The sequence below is a fragment of the Bos grunniens genome, chromosome 19, assembly GCF_055505025.1.
Source record: "Bos grunniens cultivar Pamir isolate PY7600 chromosome 19, Bosgru_T2T1.0, whole genome shotgun sequence".
Classification (NCBI taxonomy): domain Eukaryota; kingdom Metazoa; phylum Chordata; class Mammalia; order Artiodactyla; family Bovidae; genus Bos; species Bos grunniens.
The window spans coordinates 27,940,640-27,961,942 of NC_141183.1; the positions used below are offsets into that span (position 1 = coordinate 27,940,640).

Below are 21,303 nucleotides of genomic sequence, written 5' to 3' on the forward strand. Positions count from 1 at the left end.
GTAAAGCAATTATAGTCCAATTAAAGAAAAGTAGTATTGATTAACTAGAGGTCTAGGACAATGATATATTTCTCTAGAGAATTTGTACAGTTGTTTTTGGGTAAGTGGCTGGGCAAGGGGTACTAGCAATCCTAAAACGTTTTATTCTAATGAGACAGTACGAGGTTTTAAAGCTGGGTTTCAGGTCTTGGGAGATTTTCTTACGATTCTTTTATTTCACCTTTAATTTTATGTATTGCCTTTTGTGGCAACAATTTGAGAGCCTGGTAGTTTATCAGGTCCCTTAGGCACCCTAGAGGGCTTCTGGTGCTGGGTTTTGCCCCCTTAACCTTAAACACTCTGCTTAGCTTCTCAGCTTTCTTTAGGAGACTCATCAGTCATCTCCAGGGGAAGAGCAGGCCTATTACCTGTCTTTGAAGTTCTGACGCATGGTTTGCTACCAGTGATCTTCCAGTCAACTAAAAATTCTAGTTCTTTTTCTTGTGAATTGTTAAGCTAGATCTGCTGTTCATCCTGTTGCCAGTTTTGCCACAATTATGAGTTTCTCTCTTTAAATGTTGACTCAGTTTATCTTTATTTCATGTTCTTTTAGTCACTGTAGTGAATGTGTGCCTTTCATTCCAGAGTCGGGCTTTTAAACATATACATTGATGTGTTTGTCATTTCCTCTTTCAAATTTATTTTGCTGTTTTACCAGTTGTAGCTTAAATAAAATGATTGAGGTTGGGAGAATGGGAGGGGAGTTGAAGTTTGAAATACAGGTGTTTGGGGTAGGTGATGGCTATCTCATTGATTCTAAAGATATACTTATGGGTTTGTTTGACATAGATGAAAGTGAAGAGGAGGAAGATGATTTGTTGCAAAGGACTGGGAATTTCATATCCACATCTACATCTCTTCCTAAAGGAATCTTAAAGGTGAGAATTAGTAAAATTGGGCCAAACCAGCTAATTACCTCAAATCCAATGTACTTTGACTTTCAGACCTATGGCTTTCTGTTATCTGTGGGATTAAATGTGCTTGCTGTCTTTTTGCCTTGATAAATATTTGTGTAAGGTGTTTTTTTTTTCCTTTTGCAAAAATGATAACATTAAATTATGTTCCCAGGAATCTTTTATGATTCTTGCTTGATTCCTCCTTTTGCATTTCTCATCCTTTCTGTTGACAGGAGCCTGGTTCGTGCTGCATGGCAACAATTTCATGGCTAGACTCTCCATTTCCACTTCTTCCTCAACCATTCTTCCTACAGTAGCCCGAAGGGTCTTTTAAAAATAAAGCGTCATGTCCTGTCACTTTTCATTGCTCTTTGTAAGCTTTCTTATCATAGTCTACGCTACCCTCTTCCTGGGATCTGACTTAATGCTTACGTCTTCAACTTCATCTCATCCCTTTTTCTCTTACTCCTTATTTAGGCCGCAGAGACCTTGTTTCTGTTTTCTGCACATGCTGAGTCCTTTCTTGCCTCTGAACCTTTGTTCTTGCTCAGTCTTCTGTCTGTTTTTCAAGCACAGCCAGTGGCAAACTCACTCTTACCTTTCTGCTCACATAATGTCATAGAAATGTCTTTCCTGGCCTTCCTGTCTAAAGTGGCTTACTCAAGACTTCCCTAGTGGTCCAGTGGTTAAGAATCTGCCTTCCAGTGCAGAGGACTTGGGTCTGATCCTTGTCAGGGAACTAAGATCCCATGAACCACAGATCAACTACACCCAACTACGCCCATCCATTGAGACTAGAGAGACTGCTGCAAGAAAAACTACTGCATGTTGCAATAAAGATTCCCCATGTGCTGCAACTAAGACTTGATACAGCCAAATAAATCTTTTTTCAACCTTTTTTTTAAAGAAGTAGCTTACTCTAGTTACCTTCTAATTTACTCCTGTGTCCCACTTGTTCATTGTTGTAACCAAGTGCTTACTCAGCACTTACTTCAAATATCTGTCAAATGAACTGTTCTCTCTTTGATGTAATTTTCCCCATTATAAAGTGATAGCATGTGAATTATATGAGAAAAGGGGATCTTATGGTAAATTATTAGTGATTCTGTCTATCCTTACTCTGAAGGTAGTTCATTTAGCTCCTCATAGAGTGAATTCACCTCTGTTGAAAATGTAGTCAAAAATAGAACATCATATAATACTATGATGTTTTATATAATTTCATTTTTAATGCAGAGTGAAAAGCCTGTAAAAACAAAACAAAAGCATGAAAATAGTCCAAATGACACATGAGATCATCATTACTTCAAACTAACAACCATATACCATGAGAGGAAAACATTACCAGTCCATACCAACCATTGCTGTTGTTCAGTTGCTGAGTCAAGTCTGACTTTGTGACCCCATGAACCGCAGCACACTGGGTTTTCCCATCCATCACTATCCTGGAGTTTGCACAAGTGGACATGCCAACCGTAGAACCTTGGGAATGACCACTCGTTGCCTCTTATTGTGTACCATGACTACAGCGATGCCAGAGTAGGAGTTTTAAGTAAAATTTCCATGGAAATAAAAATCTCCTAACTCAAATGGATATATCTCAGGGAAATGATTGTGTACTAGAGTTCCAAGGCTTAACGATTTAATCTCCTTCTTTGAAAGATTGTAAAAATGGATTCTTGAATAGTGAAACAGTGTACTAGAATACTAGTTGGTCACAGAGCTGTGGTCTTCTGGTTTTCATTCCAGTGCACTTTCTTTTGCATTGTAAACTATGATGTCTTTTATCATGCTTTAAAGAAGATAATGTTAACCCATTTGAATTGATAAAATTTCAACTTTATTTTTCCACAGATGAAGAACTGCCAGCATGCGAATGCTGAACGTCCTACTACTGCTCGGATCTCATCTGTGCAGTTCCACCCTCGTGCCCAGGTTGTGATGGTCGCTGGACTGGATAATGCTGTATCCCTGTTTCAGGTATGTGGAGACTTGTAGTGAAAAGTGTTTATAATCAGCATACATGGTCTTTGGAAATAATCAAAAGGAATATTTTAAAATTCCTTATAGGTTGATGGAAAAACAAATCCTAAAATTCAGAGCATCTATTTGGAAAAGTTTCCGATCTTTAAGGCTTGTTTTAGTGCTAATGGAGAAGAGGTTTTAGCCACGAGCACTCACAGCAAGATTCTTTATGTCTATGATATGCTGGCTGGAAAGCTAATTCCTGTGCATCAAGTAAGAGGTAAGGTTTCTATTGAATGTATTGACACCCACAGCCCACAGCTGAGTTTGTTTAACAGTATTTAGAACCACTTTTTTTTTCTTCCCATAAAGTTCTTAAAAATAGAGTTTCTTTGGTTTTAGTGTGTAGAAAATGTGTTGTTGAGATAATGTGTTTGAATGAAAAAAGTGAACTGAGTTTATTGGGGGGAAAAAATGATAGTTTGCAAATCTGTATTCCCCTAGAGTAGAAAGGCAGTTGCACATATTTGGCTGTAAAATCAGCAATTGCTGCAGCAGAAAGAATATGAGCCTGGGAGCTAGAACATCTGGGTTCTAATTCTTCAGACAAATTATTTCACTTCTTTGTTCTGAAATTTGGATACCCTCCAGTTCTTCTGGTGTTTGTTTTAATACAATTTTGATTTACATTTAAAGGGAAACAAAGCACTGCTTTTGGAAGTCGTACTTCGAAAAATGAATTACTTAGCAGATGTATCATCAGATAAAAATTAGTCTTTCCTCTGCCTTGTCTATTCTTTGGCATTCTCCTACCCCCGTTACCACAAAAGCACAGTGCCACCTTCATGAACCCTTTGGGAACCAAAGCCTTGTGATTGGTTGGCTTAACATTATAAATCTTGGGAGGGTGGGAGTTGGTGATGGACAGGGAAGCCTGGCATGCTGCAGGCCATGGGGTTGCAGAGAGTTGGACACGACTGAGCTGAGCTCAGCCCCTGCCACTTTGTGAATGTTCCTTGATAACTACTGCCGCCATTAAGAGCAGCATATAATCTATCTGATCACAATCAGACCACTTCCCGTGCTGTGGAATTTGGCTCTATTCTGATTAACCTGGACATTCTTTTTCTTATCAGTTGCACAGCAGTTGACCTGAAAACTCATTCTCTAAGCAGTAGCAACATTTATAATCTGACATCATTAAGTTGTATATCTTTTTTGCTCAAGGCCATATTATAAATTTTATCTGGCTTCTATTTTGAAAGCTCCAGCTTTTGTAAAACAGTTGTAATATTGATATTGGCATTTATTATCACTATATTTTGTGTGAAGTTAAAAGCAAAATGCTGTGTACACGTAACTGGCATTACACGGTGTAAGTGAAACCGATTGGTGTCATTTCATGGAGGCTCTGAAGAACGCTGGTACCATAGTCCTTTATGTCTCAGTGCAGAGAGGAATTCAGCAAGAGCGCAGTGGTGGATAAGAAGTGATCTATTAGAACGGCACACCTGTGAGGCCCCAAGCGCCCAGGAGAGAAATGCCGTGCTCTGCGAACTTAGTGGTCTACAGTTTTCATAATCAAAGGAATAGTGAGGAGGGGGAGAAGACTTCTTTGTCTTTCTTGAATAGATGCCATGTTTTCATCGTCAACTCCTCCTCCAGATTGGGCATAGGAGTTTTCTTGTCTCTGTGTGATCAAGCTAGGTCCACAAATTTGTTTTTCACATGTGTAGAGCCCATATTCTAGGGATCATTAACTTACTTAGCTCACTGGGCAGGATATGTGTCTCATGCCCCCATTGGTTTATGGTTTAGGAGCATACCCTGTGCTTCTGTTGCTAAGCAAGCCTGTTTGGTTTTGTGGTTAAGCAAACCTGCTTTCTTGAATAATAATTAACTTACAGAGGTCTTCCATATATTTCTATTTTCTATTTCTCTTTCTAATCCCTAGTAGGATTAAATATTTAATCATCTATCTTGTCGTTTCATTCTGTCCTTATCATTTCCCCCCTCCAGGTGTTTACCCTTTTATTCTTAAAAGAGGGGGTAAGGGGTGAAGTTCTTTCAGTCAGTAGCTACTTTCAGCTGAGAATGGGCATAGGCCTGTCAGGGGAAGGAGTGAACATCTGGCTGACTGTCCCTTTTTTAAAATTTATTTTTAAATGAAACAGGTGAATATTTGTAATGATAAAAAGTATAATTCACAAAGAAGAAAGACATCATAAACCATCAGACACCTAATAACAAAGAAGCATGGATACATAAAGCAAAAATCAGAACAAATAGAAGGGAAAAGAAAAAGTAGTCACAGTGACACTAACATTTCTCTGAGAATATTTTATCAAGTGCAGGAAAAATAAGAATAGAAGCATCTTGAATGATGTCATTAATAATTTAAATGTAGATTTCTGTTTATATTATATTAATCTTATATCCTACACAAATATATTTTGTCCCTTTTCTATTTGGAGAACTGCAAGTCAGTGTCACTCTGGTTAGCATTATCTTTTTAGTTCTCTTGGATGTTAAGCATTGAGGAATCTAAAAAAAAGTTTAGGAATCTAAAAAAATACAACAGTAAGCATCAGAAAAGTCATTAAAAGAGATTATAACCATAATTTTAAAGATCTGAACCATTTTTTTCCCCAGTGGTTTCCAAATCCAGAAGGGGGTCACTTGAGGCCTCAATCTGTTTGTTTTAATTAGGCCCAGAGTCTCAGTGTTTTATATTTTAGGGTCTGTTGAGTCTTTTATGTCAGTTATAGATTTAATCCGTTCCTTTTTTTCTGTTAATATCGTTTGGTGATGAGGGTTCCTTTTTGTCCCTTGAGAGGTAGAATGACTCCTAATTTAGTTAATACGTCCCTTTTATTAAAGAAATAGGGTAATTAGGCATAAACAGAAGGCAATGTAGAAACAGCCGGTTTTTGATGTTAGAGAAAAGGGGTCCCAGGAAAGTGGGCCCCTGTCTGTTTCCTGACATTCCCATTACATATTTCTTACAGTTGATAAGGTTTTCAGTCCTTTGGGTTAAGAGCAAGAAGATGCAGCAGTGTTTATGAGAAATTCTATCAAGCGGCCTGCCATTTCAGTGACCGCCTGAGGCTCAGTGTTAGTTGTATATACGCCGTCTCTGGGCAGAGCCACTTCTAGCCTTGGGCCCTGTCAGTCTTTGGATTGTGAAACCATCTATGGTTGTGGGCATCTGGGGCCTTCACTCTGCCAATGCCCTGGCTGTTTGCAAGGGCACGTGGATCACTATTTCTTCTAGTGTCCCTTCTGTCCACACAGGGCACACTTATTTTGCCTAGCTGCCCAGTAACCATGGCTTTGTAGTCTACCATGTCCAGTTTGGCCCAGAAAGTCTGGCCTCTTCTTTGGTGGTCCCTGAGTGGACAGAGCTGTCACAGTCATTTGAGCCTTTTCTTTTTCTCTTTGGGTGCCTTCAGCGTTTTTGGCCATATCCCAGTTATTGAAAACCAGATAAGCCAGTTGGAGTAAATCACTCATAGATGGTCTGAGGACCAGCAGTTTTTTTTTTTTAATTTTGTGCCTGATGTCTGGGGCAGACTGGGCTATGAAGTGCATAGCCAAAAGGGCTTGTTCCTTGAGGGAAGAGTAGTCCATATTTGTGTACTTTTTAAAAGCTTGTATTAATCACCCTTGAAAAACTATAGTGTTTTCATCCTGTCCGTGTTTTTTTTTTTTAATAACAGGGTTCTCTGTGAACTTTTTTATACTACTTGTTAAACAGTTAATCATATGGTCCCATCTATCTCTATCAATAAAATTTACCTGATGATTGCATTGTGAATCTGCCTCAGGGAACAGTGTTGTTCCCTGCCTGGTGCACTGTATGGCCTTACTGGGTTGCCATTTGATTAGCATGGGCTCTGTCTATAATAGGCTTGGAGCCTTGGCTCCCGCCTGTGAGATAGCCCTTGTTGGAGCAGCCATTTTCATGAATACAGTAGCTTTCACCAAGGCAGTAGTTAGCTATATAAGAACTTCCTTCACATGTTAAAAAATCCACCATATAATTTAATAAAGATTTGTACTTAACAACTTTAGATGTTATCCCTTCTACAGTAGTCCCCCAACCAGGTGTTAATGTCTGAGAACTTGCCACAAAGGAATAGAACAGAAAAAGTCCCCAGTGAACTGGTCTGGCTGCAAATTGGAAATAAAGGATCAGCATTTTTAAAGGTTGGAAGGAGGGAAAGACTGACATTAAGGCTCAGGAAGTCATCCTCCGTTGGGCACTTTTAGTAATTGGGGGGAAAGTACCTCAAATCCTGCCCTGCCTCCCCACTCACCAAAAGAGTTGATTCCCTTCAATTTTTTTGGGGGGGTGTGGTGAGGGGAGGAGGCATGGTATACTTAAGAATACCCAATAAGAGGTATTTTATCTGGTGGGACACAGTTCATTAAATGTTTATTTTTTTTAAACCATATATCCTTTGGTTATAGATTATAAGCATTTGATCTTTTTTCAAAGATAAATTACAATGATCAGCTTCAGAAACAAGCTTAGAATACCTTCTTAGTAACTCAATTAAGTTTTACAATAATATAAAATAATGACCAAGGCTATTTCAAAAAGTAAGTTTTAAACAGTAGATATGTTCCCTGTCCTAATGATTTTCAGAATTTGGTGAGGCAGAATCCCCTTCTGTGGTGGCTCATATGGTAAATTCAGGAGACCTGGGTTTGATCCCTGGGTTAGGAAGATGATCTGGAGGAGGGCATGGCAACCCACTCCAGTGTTCTTGCCTGGAAAATCCCATGGACTGCAGTCCTCCAGGCTCCTCTGTCCATGGTGTTGCAAAGAGTTGGACACAACTGAGTGACTAAGCCTCAAGTAGCAGAGCTAAAATTTAATATTTATAAAAATACAATTTTCCCAAAATTACCCTCGCTTTTACCACACATAGCCAAATTAAGATAGATTTGTTTGTAAAATAAGATAAGTCTGGTTAACTGATCTTATAGGCTTGTATGTTTTGTCCAATAAAGAAAAAGGATACCCCAAGTGAAAAACACTTTTTTATCCCCCCCTCCCCTTTTTTTTGATGAGTGTATTAGCTTTGTAGCCAAGAAAAGCTTTAGCCCATTAAATTAAAAAATGGGGTTTGTCAGGGAGCTGGGAAGAGTCAGGCAGCTGTCTTGGATTTCCCATAGCTCTGTTTAATTTACAGCTTAGTTTTAGGACTGAAATCTTATAACCCAGTTTAGAACTTGAATCCACGTAGTTGGGACTCCAGCCTAGCCAAAACCCATATTGAAACTTGAACCTGAGCTCTTTTAATTGAGATTACACACCTGGTTTTAGGACTTCATGAAGTTCAGATTTTTGATGTCTCATCACAGAATTCAGGAGAGACAAAGTGATGGGTATTTATTTAGAGAGAAGCACAATTCACAGAGTTGTGTGCCATCTCAAAAGGTAAGAGGCGTTATGAAAAACAGTCTTTTGAGTTTTAATCAGGGATAAAAGAACAGTCTCAGAATTAAAGTGGTTTCTTGCCAGATAAACTGAGATAGAAGAGAAGAATGAATTGCTCTAGTGAATGTAGTAAAAAGTCTTCTGGAGTTAAAAAGGGAAGAAATAGAATGGAAACACATGTAAAGCATAGAAGGAAAACCTCAGAGCGAGAGAGAAAAGTATAGATTATTAAATTCTGTAACATCATTTAGTGGCTGGCTTTATCCCAGGCTAGCTGTTGGATGTGCGCAAGCATAGCCTTTATATTCTTTTTATGTTTCTATGCAGCCACTACTCGAACCTTGTCAAAGCCACCAGAGAGTGAAATTCTTCCTTTTCATAAACCATTTCCCTTGTCTTCTGCACCAGCAGAAAGATCCCTTCCACAACTCCTGCCACCTTTCTGTGGCAGTCCATGCTGATCACCATTGTTCTTCCAGTTCCTTCTCTTTAAACATTTATATCATCAATCCCCTGGCCTGTGCTTAGGTACCCAATCAGAGCTCCAAAGCATTCAGGGTTGATCGGCCCAACTGCAACAGGCTATCATCGAAAGAGCACCCTCCCTGGAACTCTTGGCCCATGGCATCCCATGGCCCTGCTAGGATCTGATCCTAGACCTTCCTTTTTTACCACAGACCTGCCGCAGTCACCAGCTGAAACTGATTGATGTCATTTCAGGAGGGCTCTGAAGAGCTCTGGTACCACAGTGCTTTATGTCTCAGTGCAGAGAACAATTCAGTGAGAGCAAAGTGGTAGATAAGTGATTTATTAGAATAGGACGCTTGTGAGGCATATAAGCAGGTGGGTGAGAAATGCCATGGTCCAAGAACTTACTCATTGGAAGCACTGATGCTGAAGCTGAAACTCCAGTACTTTGGCCACCTGATGCGAAGAACTGACTCACTGGAAAAGAAAGAGCCTGATGCTGGAAAGATTGAGGGCAGGAGGAGAAGGGGATGACAGAGGATGAGATGGTTGGATGGCATCACCAACACAATGGACACGAGTTTGAGCAAGCTCCGGGAGTTGGTGATGGACAAGGAAGCTTGGCATGCTGCAGTCACGGGGTCACAAAGAGTCAGACGTGACTGAGTGACTGAACAGAACAGAAGAACTTAGTGGGCTACAGTTTTATAAAATCAAAGGAAAAGTAGGAAGGGAGAGAAGACCTTATCTTTTGAGTAGACATCATGTTTTCATCATCAGCTCCTCCTCCAGGTTGAGCAGGGGAGTGTTTTTTGTCCCTGTGTGGTCAAGCTGTGTCCACAAGTTGTTTTATTTGTGTGCAGAGAGCATGTCCTATGGATCATTAAATTAACTGAACTCACTGGCAGGATATGAGTCTCATGCCACCATTGTTTTGGGGCATGTCCTGTGCTTATGTTGCATGGTTTTGCTAAGCAAGCCTGTTTGGTTTTGTGGTTAAGCGGACCTAATTTCTGGAGTAATCATTAACTCACAGGGGTCTCCCATATTTTTTTTTACTTACAATCTCCTAGTGGGATTAACTGTTTAATGACCTATTTTGTTCATTCTGTCCCTATCATAAGCTTTGGATAAAAATATCGCCGTCTTTCTTATTTTTCCAGTTAATTGATAAAGCAACTTTATTTGTTGAATGTCTGATATTTCCTTCTTGAAGACAACCTCCTCTCCTTAGTTACCCCCAAACAATAGGCTTATTCAGAACAAAAAAGTAAGGTCTGTCATGACGGGCCGAGAGCTGTGGACTCTGTAAGAGTCCTCTGGCGCTTTGTCTCTTCTGTTGCCCTCCTTGGTGTGTGTTGGATCCTGCACAGTATGAGGGAAGATTGTTTGCCGTTGCCCTTGTGATGCCTGTGCAGTCTGCAGTCCTGCAGCACTGTGGCGGCGCCCAGCTTAGGCTCCATGGTGAACACTGTGTTCTCTCTTGTGTTCCCACTGCCTGGTACTGTGTCCTTTGGATTGGGTCTGGAGGGGTTTCCAGCTGTAGCCTCACAGGGTGATACACCTAATCTCCCTTTCCGGATTCTTCATGTTATGGTATTTTCCCTCTGTTTGGAGCTGTCTCTTTTGATTGTGTAGTCAGTGTATAATGTTTGCCCAAAATTTGGGGTGAAGATTGCCCTTAGTAAGACTAGAGTCTAGAATCATTGTGAAGATTGATAATCCCTAGCTGAAGTAACCCTAGTAGTTGGAAACAGGTATCTGGATTGATTCCAGTCAAGGAAATTAGGGTGTAGACTTTTGGTGGAGTACTAGAGTGGGAGGCCCAGTTTTGTGGTATTATAAACCAGCTAGACAAAGACTGTTAATAGCCCAAAGATAGTCTGTGGGACCTTTAACCATCATTTTCCTATGGAGAAAAGGAACTCTTCATTGGATTTTTCTAGTTTCTTTTTCCTGGTTAATACTTTAAGTTAGCACATTAATTTTTTTTAATAACTTTTTTGACTAAGTGATACATTAACATGGTGCAAAAATCCAAAAGGTACAAATGAATGGCTAGTGAAAATTCTCTTGTCACCCTGGCCATTTACTTCCCTTCACTGGAAGTGTAGCCAGTTATACTTATTATGTATCCTTTCTGTTAGGCAACGTTTTAATGGGTATGTTGGCTCTTTAAGCTAAGTTTAATATCAGAAAGAATCTGTTGCATAGTATGAGCCTTTCAGGCATGGAAAAGAAACGTGTCCCATTATAGATAAGTAAATTGACTCTCTGGTCTATATACTTAGCTCATGTGATTTGCCTACATGAGTGTTGAGAAGCTAATTAACTCTTAAATACATTACCGACATGTGGTTTTGTTTTTTCCTTTTGGATCCACGAAGTTAAGAAATAGACTGCCGTATGTCATGGGATGTTTAGTAGGTGGATAGCAACTAGTTTCTACATGTTACTGTGTTTCAGCTGTCTCTAATGGCAGTCATTATATTTCCCTTTGGTGATGAATGTTGTGACAAAAAAGTATAATTTATTCTTTCAGTTTATTTATGGGTATTACTGTTTACATTTAGAAAATTAGTCAATAAGTTTACTATTTGGAGAGCTGAGTCTCTGGCCTGCAATTAAAATGGTAAATGTTATCCAAGAGAAAGAACAAAAGTTTGCCAAGCATTTTATAGTGACCTTATATTTGGGTTATACTTGATGCATGGAGTCAGACTTACTCAGTGTCTGAGCCTACATTTTATTTGAGGCGCTTAAAAAGTAAGAGACTCTCAATTGTCAGTCAGTAATTGCAAGCTATTAATCCTTATTGATTCATTTCCTTTCTTAGGTTTGAAAGAGAAGATAGTGAGGAGCTTTGAAGTTTCCCCAGATGGGTCCTTCCTGCTTATAAATGGTGTTGCTGGATATTTGCATTTGCTGTCTATGAAGGTGAACCATTATTAGCTGTTGCTTTTTCTAGGATAAGACATTAGTCCAAGTAGGAATAGCCTTGAACCATAACTCATGGCGTCCTTAAATCGGCATCCCAAGTGGAAGCACACAGGGGCTTGGAGAGAAGTTGTGGGCAGCAGGGGAAGAACTTTTGTGGTTTTTTTTGGAGTATAGGGAAAAACAAAGTTAAGTAGGTGCTACAAAACAAGAGAACTAGATCATTTTTATTCTACACATTGTGATTCTTCTTTACAACTCCTAACAATTTGATAAGTAATATTTCTTATTCTTTCAGACTAAAGAGCTAATTGGTAGTATGAAAATTAATGGGAGGATTGCAGCATCCACATTCTCTTCGGATAGTAAGAAAGTATATGCATCTTCAGGTAAGTTAACAACAAGATGTGTTTAAATATCAAATTTAATCAAAACTGAGTTTGATTTTAGACTTCTGTGTTAGTAAGAAAATCATTTTATTTTTAGAATTCATTTTTCATTGCTGTTTGCCTTCTCATTTACTGACCAGTAATGGTGAAAGGTTAACCGCTTAATGTGTACTATTTGGAGAAAAGATGGGAAGAAGGTTCACATTTGAAAGATAATTCATCCTGAGATTTTTTTTTTTTTTTTTTTTAAAGAATTGCATTTAGGGTCCACCCTCTTTTTAAAATATTTATGTAGGTATTTTTGGCTCTGCTGGGTCTCTGTTACTGGGTGCTGGCTTTCTTTAGTTGTGGTGCTTGGGTGCTACTCTAGTCGTGGCGTGCAGGCTTCGCATTGCAGTGGCTTCTCTCCCTGCAGAGTGTGGGCTCTACGGTGAGCGGCTGCAGTACTTGCGGTGTGTGGACTCAGTGGATGTGCACAGGTTTAGTTGCGCTGCCGCATAGGGATCAAACTGGCGTCCCGTGCATTGCACAGCAGGCTGTTAACCACTGAACCACCAGGGAAGCCCCATTCTGAAACTTCCTTTTTTTTCTTTATAAAAGTTACTTAGAATCACTATTTCTTTTCCTTTAGCCCCCTTTCACTTGGATACTGTTTGGAATTTTCTTCACTACTGACTGAAAACAGTTCTGATCTCATCCTGATATTTCTATAATACTGTTTATTAATTTATTTTTTATTGAAGGATAATTGCTTTACAGAATTTTGTTGTTTTCTGTCAAACCTCAACATGAATCAGCCATTGGTATACATATATCCCCTCCCTTTTGAACCTCCCACCCCAGCCCACCCTTCTCGGTTGATACAGAGCCCCTGTTTGAGTTTCCTGAGCACTACCGCAAATTCCTGTTGGCTATCTATTTTAAATATGGTACTGTAAGTTTCCATGTTATTTTTTCCATACAGCTATCTCACCCTCTCCTCCCCTCTCACCATATCCATAAGTCTGTTCTCTATGTCTGTTTCTCCTTTGCTGCCCTGTAAATAAATTCTTCAGTACCATTTTTCTAGATTCCGTATATGTGCATTAGAATACAATATCTTTCTTTTTCTGACTTTCTTCACTCTGTATAATAAGTTCTTTTCTAGGTGTATCCATCTCATTAGAACTGACTCAAATGTGTCCCTTTTAATGGCTGAGTAATATTCCATTGTGTATATGTAACAATTTCTTTATCCGCTGCAGTGAACAGTGGGATACATGTGTCTTTTTCAGTTTTGGTTTCCTCAGGGTATATGCCTAGGAGTGGGATTGCTGGGTCGTACGGTGGTTTTAGTCCTAGTTTTTAAAGGAATCTCCATACCATCTTACGTAGTGGCTGTATCAGTTTACATTCCCACAGTATGCAAGAACAGTGCGAGAACTCTTGCCAACAGTGCGAGAACGTTCCCTTTTCTCCGCACCCTCTCCAGCATTATTGTTTGTAGACTGATGATGGCCATTCTGACCAGTGTGAGGTGGTATCTCATTGTAGTTTTGCTTTGCAGTTCTCTCATAATGAGTGATGTTGAGCATCTTTTCATGTGTGTGTTAGCTATCTGTATGTCTTCTTTGGAGAAATATCTATTCAGGTCTTTTTTCCACTTTTTGATTGGGTTGTTTGTTTTTCTGGTATTGGGTTGTATGAGCTGCATGTGTATTTTGGAAATTGATCCTTTGTCATTTCATTTGCTGCTATTTTCTCCCATTCTGAGGGTTGTCTCTTCACCTTGCTTATAGTTTCCTTTGCTGTGCAAAAGCTTTTAAGTTTAATCAGGTCCCATTTGTTTATTTGTGTTTTTATTTCCATTATTCTAGGAGGTGGGTCATAGAGGATCTTGCTTTGATTTACTTCATCAAGTGTTCTGCCTATGTTTTCCTCTAAGACTGCTTCAGCTATTTGGGGTCTTCTGTGTTTCCATATGAATTGTGAAAATTTTCGTTCTAGTTCTGTGAAAAATGTCATTGGTAATTTGATAGGGATCACACTGAATCCGTAAATTGCTTTTGGTAGTATAGTCATTTTAACAATATTGACTCTTCCTACCCAGGAACATGGAATATCTCTCCATCTGTTTATGTCATCTTTGATTTCTTTCATCACTGTCTAATAATTTACTGTGTACAGTTCTTTTGTCTCCTTCAGTTCAGTTCAGTTGCTCAGTCGTGTCCGACTCTTTGCGACCCCATGAATTGCAGCACACCCGGCCTCCCTGTCCATCACCAACTCCCAGAATTCACTCAGACTCACGTCCATCAAGTCAGTGATGCCATCCAGCCATCTCATCCTCTGTCATCCCCTTCTCCTCCAGCCCCCAATCCCTCCCAGCATCAGAGTCTTTTCCAATGAGTCAACTCTTCACATGAGGTGGCCAAAATACTGGAGTTTCAGCTTCAGCATCATTCCTTCCAAAGAAATCCCAGGGCTGATCTCCTTCAGAATGGACTGGTTGGATCTCCTTGCAGTCCAAGGGACTCTCAAGAGTCTTCTCCAACACCACAGTTCAAAAGCATCAATTCTTCGGCGCTCAGCCTTCTTCACAGTCCAACTCTCACATCCATACATGACCACAGGAAAAACCACAGCCTTGACTAGATGGACCTTTGTTGGCAAAGTAATGTCTCTGCTTTTGAATATGCTATCTAGGTTGGACGTAACTTTCCTTCCAAGGTGTAAGCGTCTTTTAATTTCATGGCTGCAGTCACCATCTGCAGTGATTTTGGAGCCCCCAAAAATAAAGTCTGACACTGTTTCCACTGTTTCCCCATCTATTTCCCATGAAGTGATGGCACCAGATGCCATGATCTTCATTTTCTGAATGTTGAGCTTTAAGCCAACTTTTTCACTCTCCACTTTCACTTTCATCAAGAGGCTTTTTAGTTCCTCCTCACTTTCTGCCATAAGGGTGGTGTCATCTGCATATCTGAGGTTATTGATATTTCTCCCAGCAATCTTGATTCCAGCTTGTGTTTTTTCCAGTCCAGCATTTCTCATGATGTACTCTGCATATAAGTTAAATAAGCAGGGTAACAATATACAGCCTTGACGTACTCTTTTTCCTATTTGGAACCAGTCTGTTGTTCCATGTCCAGTTCTAACTGTTGCTTCCTGACCAGCATATAGGTTTCTCAAGAGGCAGATCAGGTGGTCTGGTATTCCCATCTCTTTCAGAATTTCCCACAGTTTATTGTGATCCACACAGTCAAAGGCTTTGGCATAGTCAATAAAGCAGAAATAGATGTTTTTCTGGAACTCTTTTGCTTTTTCCATGATCCAGCGGATGTTGGCAATTTGATCTCTGGTTCCTCTGCCTTTTCTAAAACCAGCTTGAACATCAGGAAGTTCACGGTTCACATATTGCTGAAGCCTGGCTTGGAGAATTTTGAGCATTACTTTACCAGCATGTGAGATGAGTGCAATTGTGCAGTAGTTTGAGCATTCTTTGGCATTGCCTTTCTTTGGGATCGGAATAAAAACTGACCTTTTCCAGTCCTGTGGCCACTGCTGAGTTTTCCAAATTTGCTGGCATGTTGAGTGCAGCACTTTCACAGCATCATCTTTCAGGATTTGAAATAGCTCAACTGGAATTCCATCACCTCCACTAGCTTTGTTCGTAGTGATGCTTTCTAAGGCCCACTTGACTTCACATTCCAGGATGTCTGGCTCTAGGTCAGTGATCACACCATCATGATTATCTGGGATGTGAAGATCTTTTTTTCTTGCCATCTCTTCTTAATATCTTCTGCTTCTGTTAGGTCCATAGCATTTCTGTCCTTTATCGAGCCCATCTTTGCATGGAATGTTCCCTTGGTATCTCTAATTTTCTTGAAGAGATCTCTAGTCTTTCCCATTCTGTTGTTTTCCTCTATTTCTTTGCATTGATCTCTGAGGAAGGCTTTCTTATCTCTCCTTGCTATTCTTTGGAACTCTGCATTCAGATGCTTATATCTTTCCTTTTCTCCTTTGTTTTTCGCTTCTCTTCTTTTCACAGCTATTTGTAAAGCCTCCCCAGACAGCCATTTTGCTTTTTTGCATTTCTTTTCCATGGGGATGGTCTTGATCCCTGTTTCCTGTACAGTGTCACGAACCTCATTCCGTAGTTCATCAGGCACTCTATTTATCAGATCTAGGGCCTTAAATCTGTTTCTCACTTCCACTGTATAATCATAAGGGATGTGATTTTGGTCATACCTGAATGGTCTAGTGGTTTTCCCTATTTTGTGTCCTTAGGTTAGTTTATTCCTAGATATTTAATTCTTTTTTTGTTGCAGTGGTGAGTGGGATTGATTTCTTAATTTCTCTTTTTGATATTTCATTGTTAGTGTATAGAAATGCAAGTGATTTCTGTGTATTGATTTTGTATCCTGCAACTTTGTTAAATTCACTAATTAGCTCTAGTAATTTTCTGATACTATCTTTAGGGTATTCTATATACAGTATCATCTCATCTACAAACAGAGCTTTACTTCTTCTTTTCCAGTCTGGATTCCTTTTATTTTCTTCTCTGATTGCTGTAGCTAGACTTCTAGAACTATGTTGAATAATAGTGGTGAAAGTGGACACCCTTGTCTTGTTCCTTATCTTAGGAGGAATGCTTTCAGTTTTTCACCTTTGAGAATAATGTTTGCTGTAGACTTATCATATGTTGAGGTAGGTTCCTTCTATGCCCATCTTTTAAAGTTTTAATCATAAATGGGTGCTGAATTTTGTCAAAGACTTTTTCTGCATCTATTGAGATTATCATATGGTTTCTATCTTTCAATTTGTTAATATGGTGTATCACATTGATTTGCATACATTGAAGAATCCTTGCTTCCCTGGAATAAACCCAACTTGATCATGGTGTATGAGCTTTTTGACATGTTGCTGAATTCTGTTTGCTAAAATTTTGTTGAGAATTTTTGCATCTGTGTTCATCAGTGATACTGGCTTGTAGTTTTCTTTGTGTTTGGTTTTTGTATCAGGGTGACGGTGGCCTCGTAGAATGAGTTTGGAAGTGTTTCTTGCTCTGCGATTTTTTGAGAGAATTTTAGAAGGATAGGCATTGGCTCTTCTCTAAATGTTTGATAGAATTCTCCTGTGAAGCCATATGGTCCTGGGCTTTTGTTTTTTTGGGAGATTTTTGATCACAGCTTCAATTTCACAGCTTGTAATTGGGTTGTTCGTAATTGGGTTGTTTCTATTTCTTCCTAGTTCAGTCTTGGAAGGTTCAACTTTTCTAAGAATCTGTCCATTTCTTCCAGGTTATCCATTTTATTGCCATACAATTGTTCATAATAGTCTCTTATAATCCTTTGTATTTCTGCATTGTCTGTTACAACCTCTCCTTTTTCATTTCTAATTTTGTTGATTTGATTCTTCTCTTTTTTCTTGACGAGTCTGGTTAAAGGTTTGTCAATTTTGTTTATCTTCTCAAAGAACCAGCTTTTAGTTTTATTAATCTGTACTATTATGTCTTTCATTACTTTTTCATTTATTTCTGCTCTGATCTTTACAATTTCTTTCCTTTGGGGTGTTTTTTGTTCTTTTTCCAGTTGTTTTAGGTGTAAAGCTGGGTTGTCTATTTGATGTTTTTCTCGTTTCTTAAGATAGGATTGTATTGCTATAAACTCCCCTCTTAGAACTGCTTTTGCTGCATCCCATAGGTTTTGAGTTGTTGTGGCTTCCCTGTCATTTATTTCTAGAAATTTTTTTATTTCCCTTTTGATTTCTTCTGTAACCTGTTGGTTATTTAGAAACGTATTGTTTACTCTCCATATGTTTGTGTTTCTCACGGTTTTTTTCTTGTACTTGACACCTAGTCTCATAGCATTGCAGTCAGAGAAGATGCTTGATACTTCAATTTTCTTAAATTTGCTGAGGTTTGATTTGTGACCCAAGATGTGGTCTGTCCTGGAGAATGTTCCATGTGCACATGAGAAGGTGTGTTCTTCTGCATTTGGATGAACTATCCTGAAGATATCAATGAGATCCATCTCATCTAATGTATCATTTAAGACTTGTGTTTCCTTATTAATTTTCTGTCTTGATGATCTGTCCTTTAGTGTGAGTGGGGTGTTTTAGTCTGCTACTATTACTGTGTTACTGTCAGTTTCTCCTTTTATGTGTGTTAGTGTTTGTTTTATGTATTGAGGTGCTCCTATGTTGGGTGCATAGATATTTACAGTTTTTATGTCTTCCTCTTGAATTGATCCTTTAATCATTATGAGGTGTCCTTCCTTATCTCTTGTAAGCGTCTTTATTTTGTCTGTTTGTCTGATATGAGGATTGCTACTCCAGTCTTCTTTTGCTTCCCATTTGCATGGAATATAGTTTTCCATCCTCTCACTTTCAGTCTGTATGTGTCTTTAGGTCTGAAGTGGGTTTCTTGTAGACAGCATATATATGGGTCTTGTTTTTATATCCATTCAGCCAGTCTCTGTCTTTTGGTTGGAGCATTTAATCCATTTACATTTAAAATAATTATTGATATATATGTTCCTATTGTCATTTTCTCAATTGTTTGGGGTTGATTTTGTAGATCTTTTTTCTTCTCTTGTATTTCTTTCCTATAAGTCCCTTTAACATTTGTTGTAAAGCTGGTTTGGTAGTACTGAATTCTCTTAACTTTTGCTTCTCAGAAAAGCTTTGTATTTCTCTGTCAATTCTGAATGAAATCCTTGCCGGGTACAGTAATCTTGATTGTTGAATTTTCTCTTTCAGTACTTTAAATATATACTGCCATTCCCTTCTGGCCTGCAGTTTTTGCTGAAAGATCTGCTGTTAAGTGTACGTGGTTTCCCCATATGTTGCTTGTTGCTTCTTCCTTGCTGCTTTTAATATTATTTCTTTGTGTTTAGTATTTGTTAGTTTAATTAGTATGTGTCTTGGTGTGTTTCTCCTTGGGTTTATCCTGTATGGGACTCTCTGCCTTTTGGACTTGATTGACTATTTCCTTTTTGATGTTGGGGAAATTTTCAACTATAATCTCTTCAAAAATTTTTTTGTACCTTTTGTTTTTCTCTTCTTCTCCTGGGACCCCCTATAATTCGATGTTGCTGCGTTTGGTATTGTCCCAGAGGTCACTGTTCTTTTCATTCTTTTTACTTTATTCTGCTCTTGAGAAGTTATTGCCACCATTTTATCTTCCAACTCACTGATTTGTTCTGCTTTGGATATTCTGCTATTGATTTCTTCTAGAGTATTTGTAATCTCAGTATTTGTGTTGTTTGTCTCTGTATGCTTATTCTTTAATTCTTCTAGGTCTTTGTTAATTGATTCTTTCATTTTCTCCATTTTTGTTTTCAAGCTTTTTGATCATCTTTACTAGCATTATTCTGAATTCTTTTTCAGGTAGTTTGCCTATTTCCTCTTCGTTTATTTGGACTTTTGTGTTTTCGTTTGTTCATTTATGTAGTATTTATCTGCCTTTTCATTATTATTATTTTTTAACATTGTGTTTGAGGTCTCCTTTTCCAGCCTTCAAGGTTGAATTCTTTCTTCCTTTTGGTTTCTGCCCTCTAGGGCTGGTCCAGTCGTCTTTGTAAGCTTCCTATAAGGTGAGATTTGTGCTGAGTCTTTGTTTTTCCTCTGATGGGCAAGGCTGAGTGAGGTGGTAATCCTGTCTGCTGATGATTGGGCTTGTATTTTTGTTTAGCTTGTTGTTTAGATTAGTTGTCCTGTATAGGTCTTGTATTCAAGTGGTTTCCTTTGTGGGAGTTCTCACTATTTGATACTCCCTAGGGTTAGTTCTCTGGTAGTCTAAGGTCTTGGAGTCAGTACTTCCACTCCAAAGGTTCAAGGCTTTATCTCTGGTCAGAAACAAAGATTCCACAAGTGGTTTGTTATGGCATTGTGAGATTAAAATAAATATCCAAAACCAAGAAACCAAAGATGAAAGTGCAAGTCACTCAGTTGTGTCTGACTCTTTGCAACCCCTTCATCTTTATAATCTATGGAATTCTCTAGGCCAGAACACTGGAGTGGGTAGCCTTTCCCTTCTCCAGGGGATCTTCCCAACACAAGGATCAAACCCAGGTCTCCCACACTGCAGGTGGATTTCTTACCAGCTGAGCCATAAGGGAAACCTGAGAATACTAGAGTGGGTAGCCTATCCCTTCTCCAGCAGATCTTCCCAACCCAGAAATCAAAGGGGTTTCCTGCATTGCAGGTGGATTCTTTACCAGCTGAGCCACAGGGACCCCAGACAAATGGCAGTTATAAAATCAGGCAAATAATCATAGAAATAATGGAATATGCATATACACCCATAAGTATATACACCCATAAGCCCAGTCAAAACAGTCCAACAAAAATAAAGCACAGTAGATTGACCTGGTGAACAAAGGAGATCTGCCAGTTAAGAAGACTAACTAAAACACAAACTGGAAAACAAAGCACGGTGCCAGGTGGGGAATAAAACAGAGAAAATAAAATTTATGTTTAGAGGAAAGGTAAGAATGAAAAGAAAGAATAGATATGCAAAGTTAAATAGAGGTAGATAAAGAAGATTTATATACATTAAAGATTAACTGCAAGGGGAAAAGAAGAGTAGGAAAGGCAAACAAAAGAGTAAATGTAGAAAAAATAATAATAGATTTTAAAAGTTAAAATTGAAAAAAGAAAACAAAAAAGGAAAACTCCACAGAACTGCAAAAGCCCAACATAGAGGCAGAGGTTTGTAACAGCAATAACAGTTGTGACTGAGAAAAAAAAGAATCAAAAGCCTAATTAGATTTTATAGTGCCAGTAAAATCGACAACTCCAGCCAAGGTCGGGGGTGGAAATGGAAGGAAAAAAAAAAACCCAAAAGAATCTATAGAACAAGTCCAGACATAAAAATAATAAATGTTTTTCATGAGTCACTGCTGTCAGAGTCCTTTCTCTCGCTGGGAGTCACAGTCCACCTTACCTCCCTAGGATGCCCTCCAATGCTGGACTTGCTGTGGGGCAGCTCAGATTCTAATGTGGTCCTACTCCTGTGTGTCCTTGCCTCCAATACCCACAGCTGTCAGAACCAGTGCGTCTTCTTTAGTAGGAGCTCTCAATGTCCTTTGATATATTCCATAGACATAGAGTCTGCCTAGTTGATCTTGTGGATTTAATCTGCAGCTTGTACAGCTGGTGGGAAGGTTTTGGGTCT

At 38.9% G+C, this 21,303-nt stretch overlaps 1 protein-coding gene across 1 annotated transcript in view; it reads left to right on the forward strand.

Annotated features, from left to right (window-relative positions):
- Positions 1-21,303, forward strand: part of UTP18 (UTP18 small subunit processome component) — a 58,632-nt gene that overhangs the window by 13,578 nt on the left and 23,751 nt on the right. The window contains exons 5-9 of the mRNA XM_086358278.1: positions 829-917; positions 2,790-2,915; positions 3,006-3,180; positions 11,654-11,754; positions 12,053-12,143. Coding sequence (XP_086214404.1) covers positions 829-917; positions 2,790-2,915; positions 3,006-3,180; positions 11,654-11,754; positions 12,053-12,143 — 582 coding nt within the window. The remainder of the gene's footprint in view (positions 1-828; positions 918-2,789; positions 2,916-3,005; positions 3,181-11,653; positions 11,755-12,052; positions 12,144-21,303) is intronic.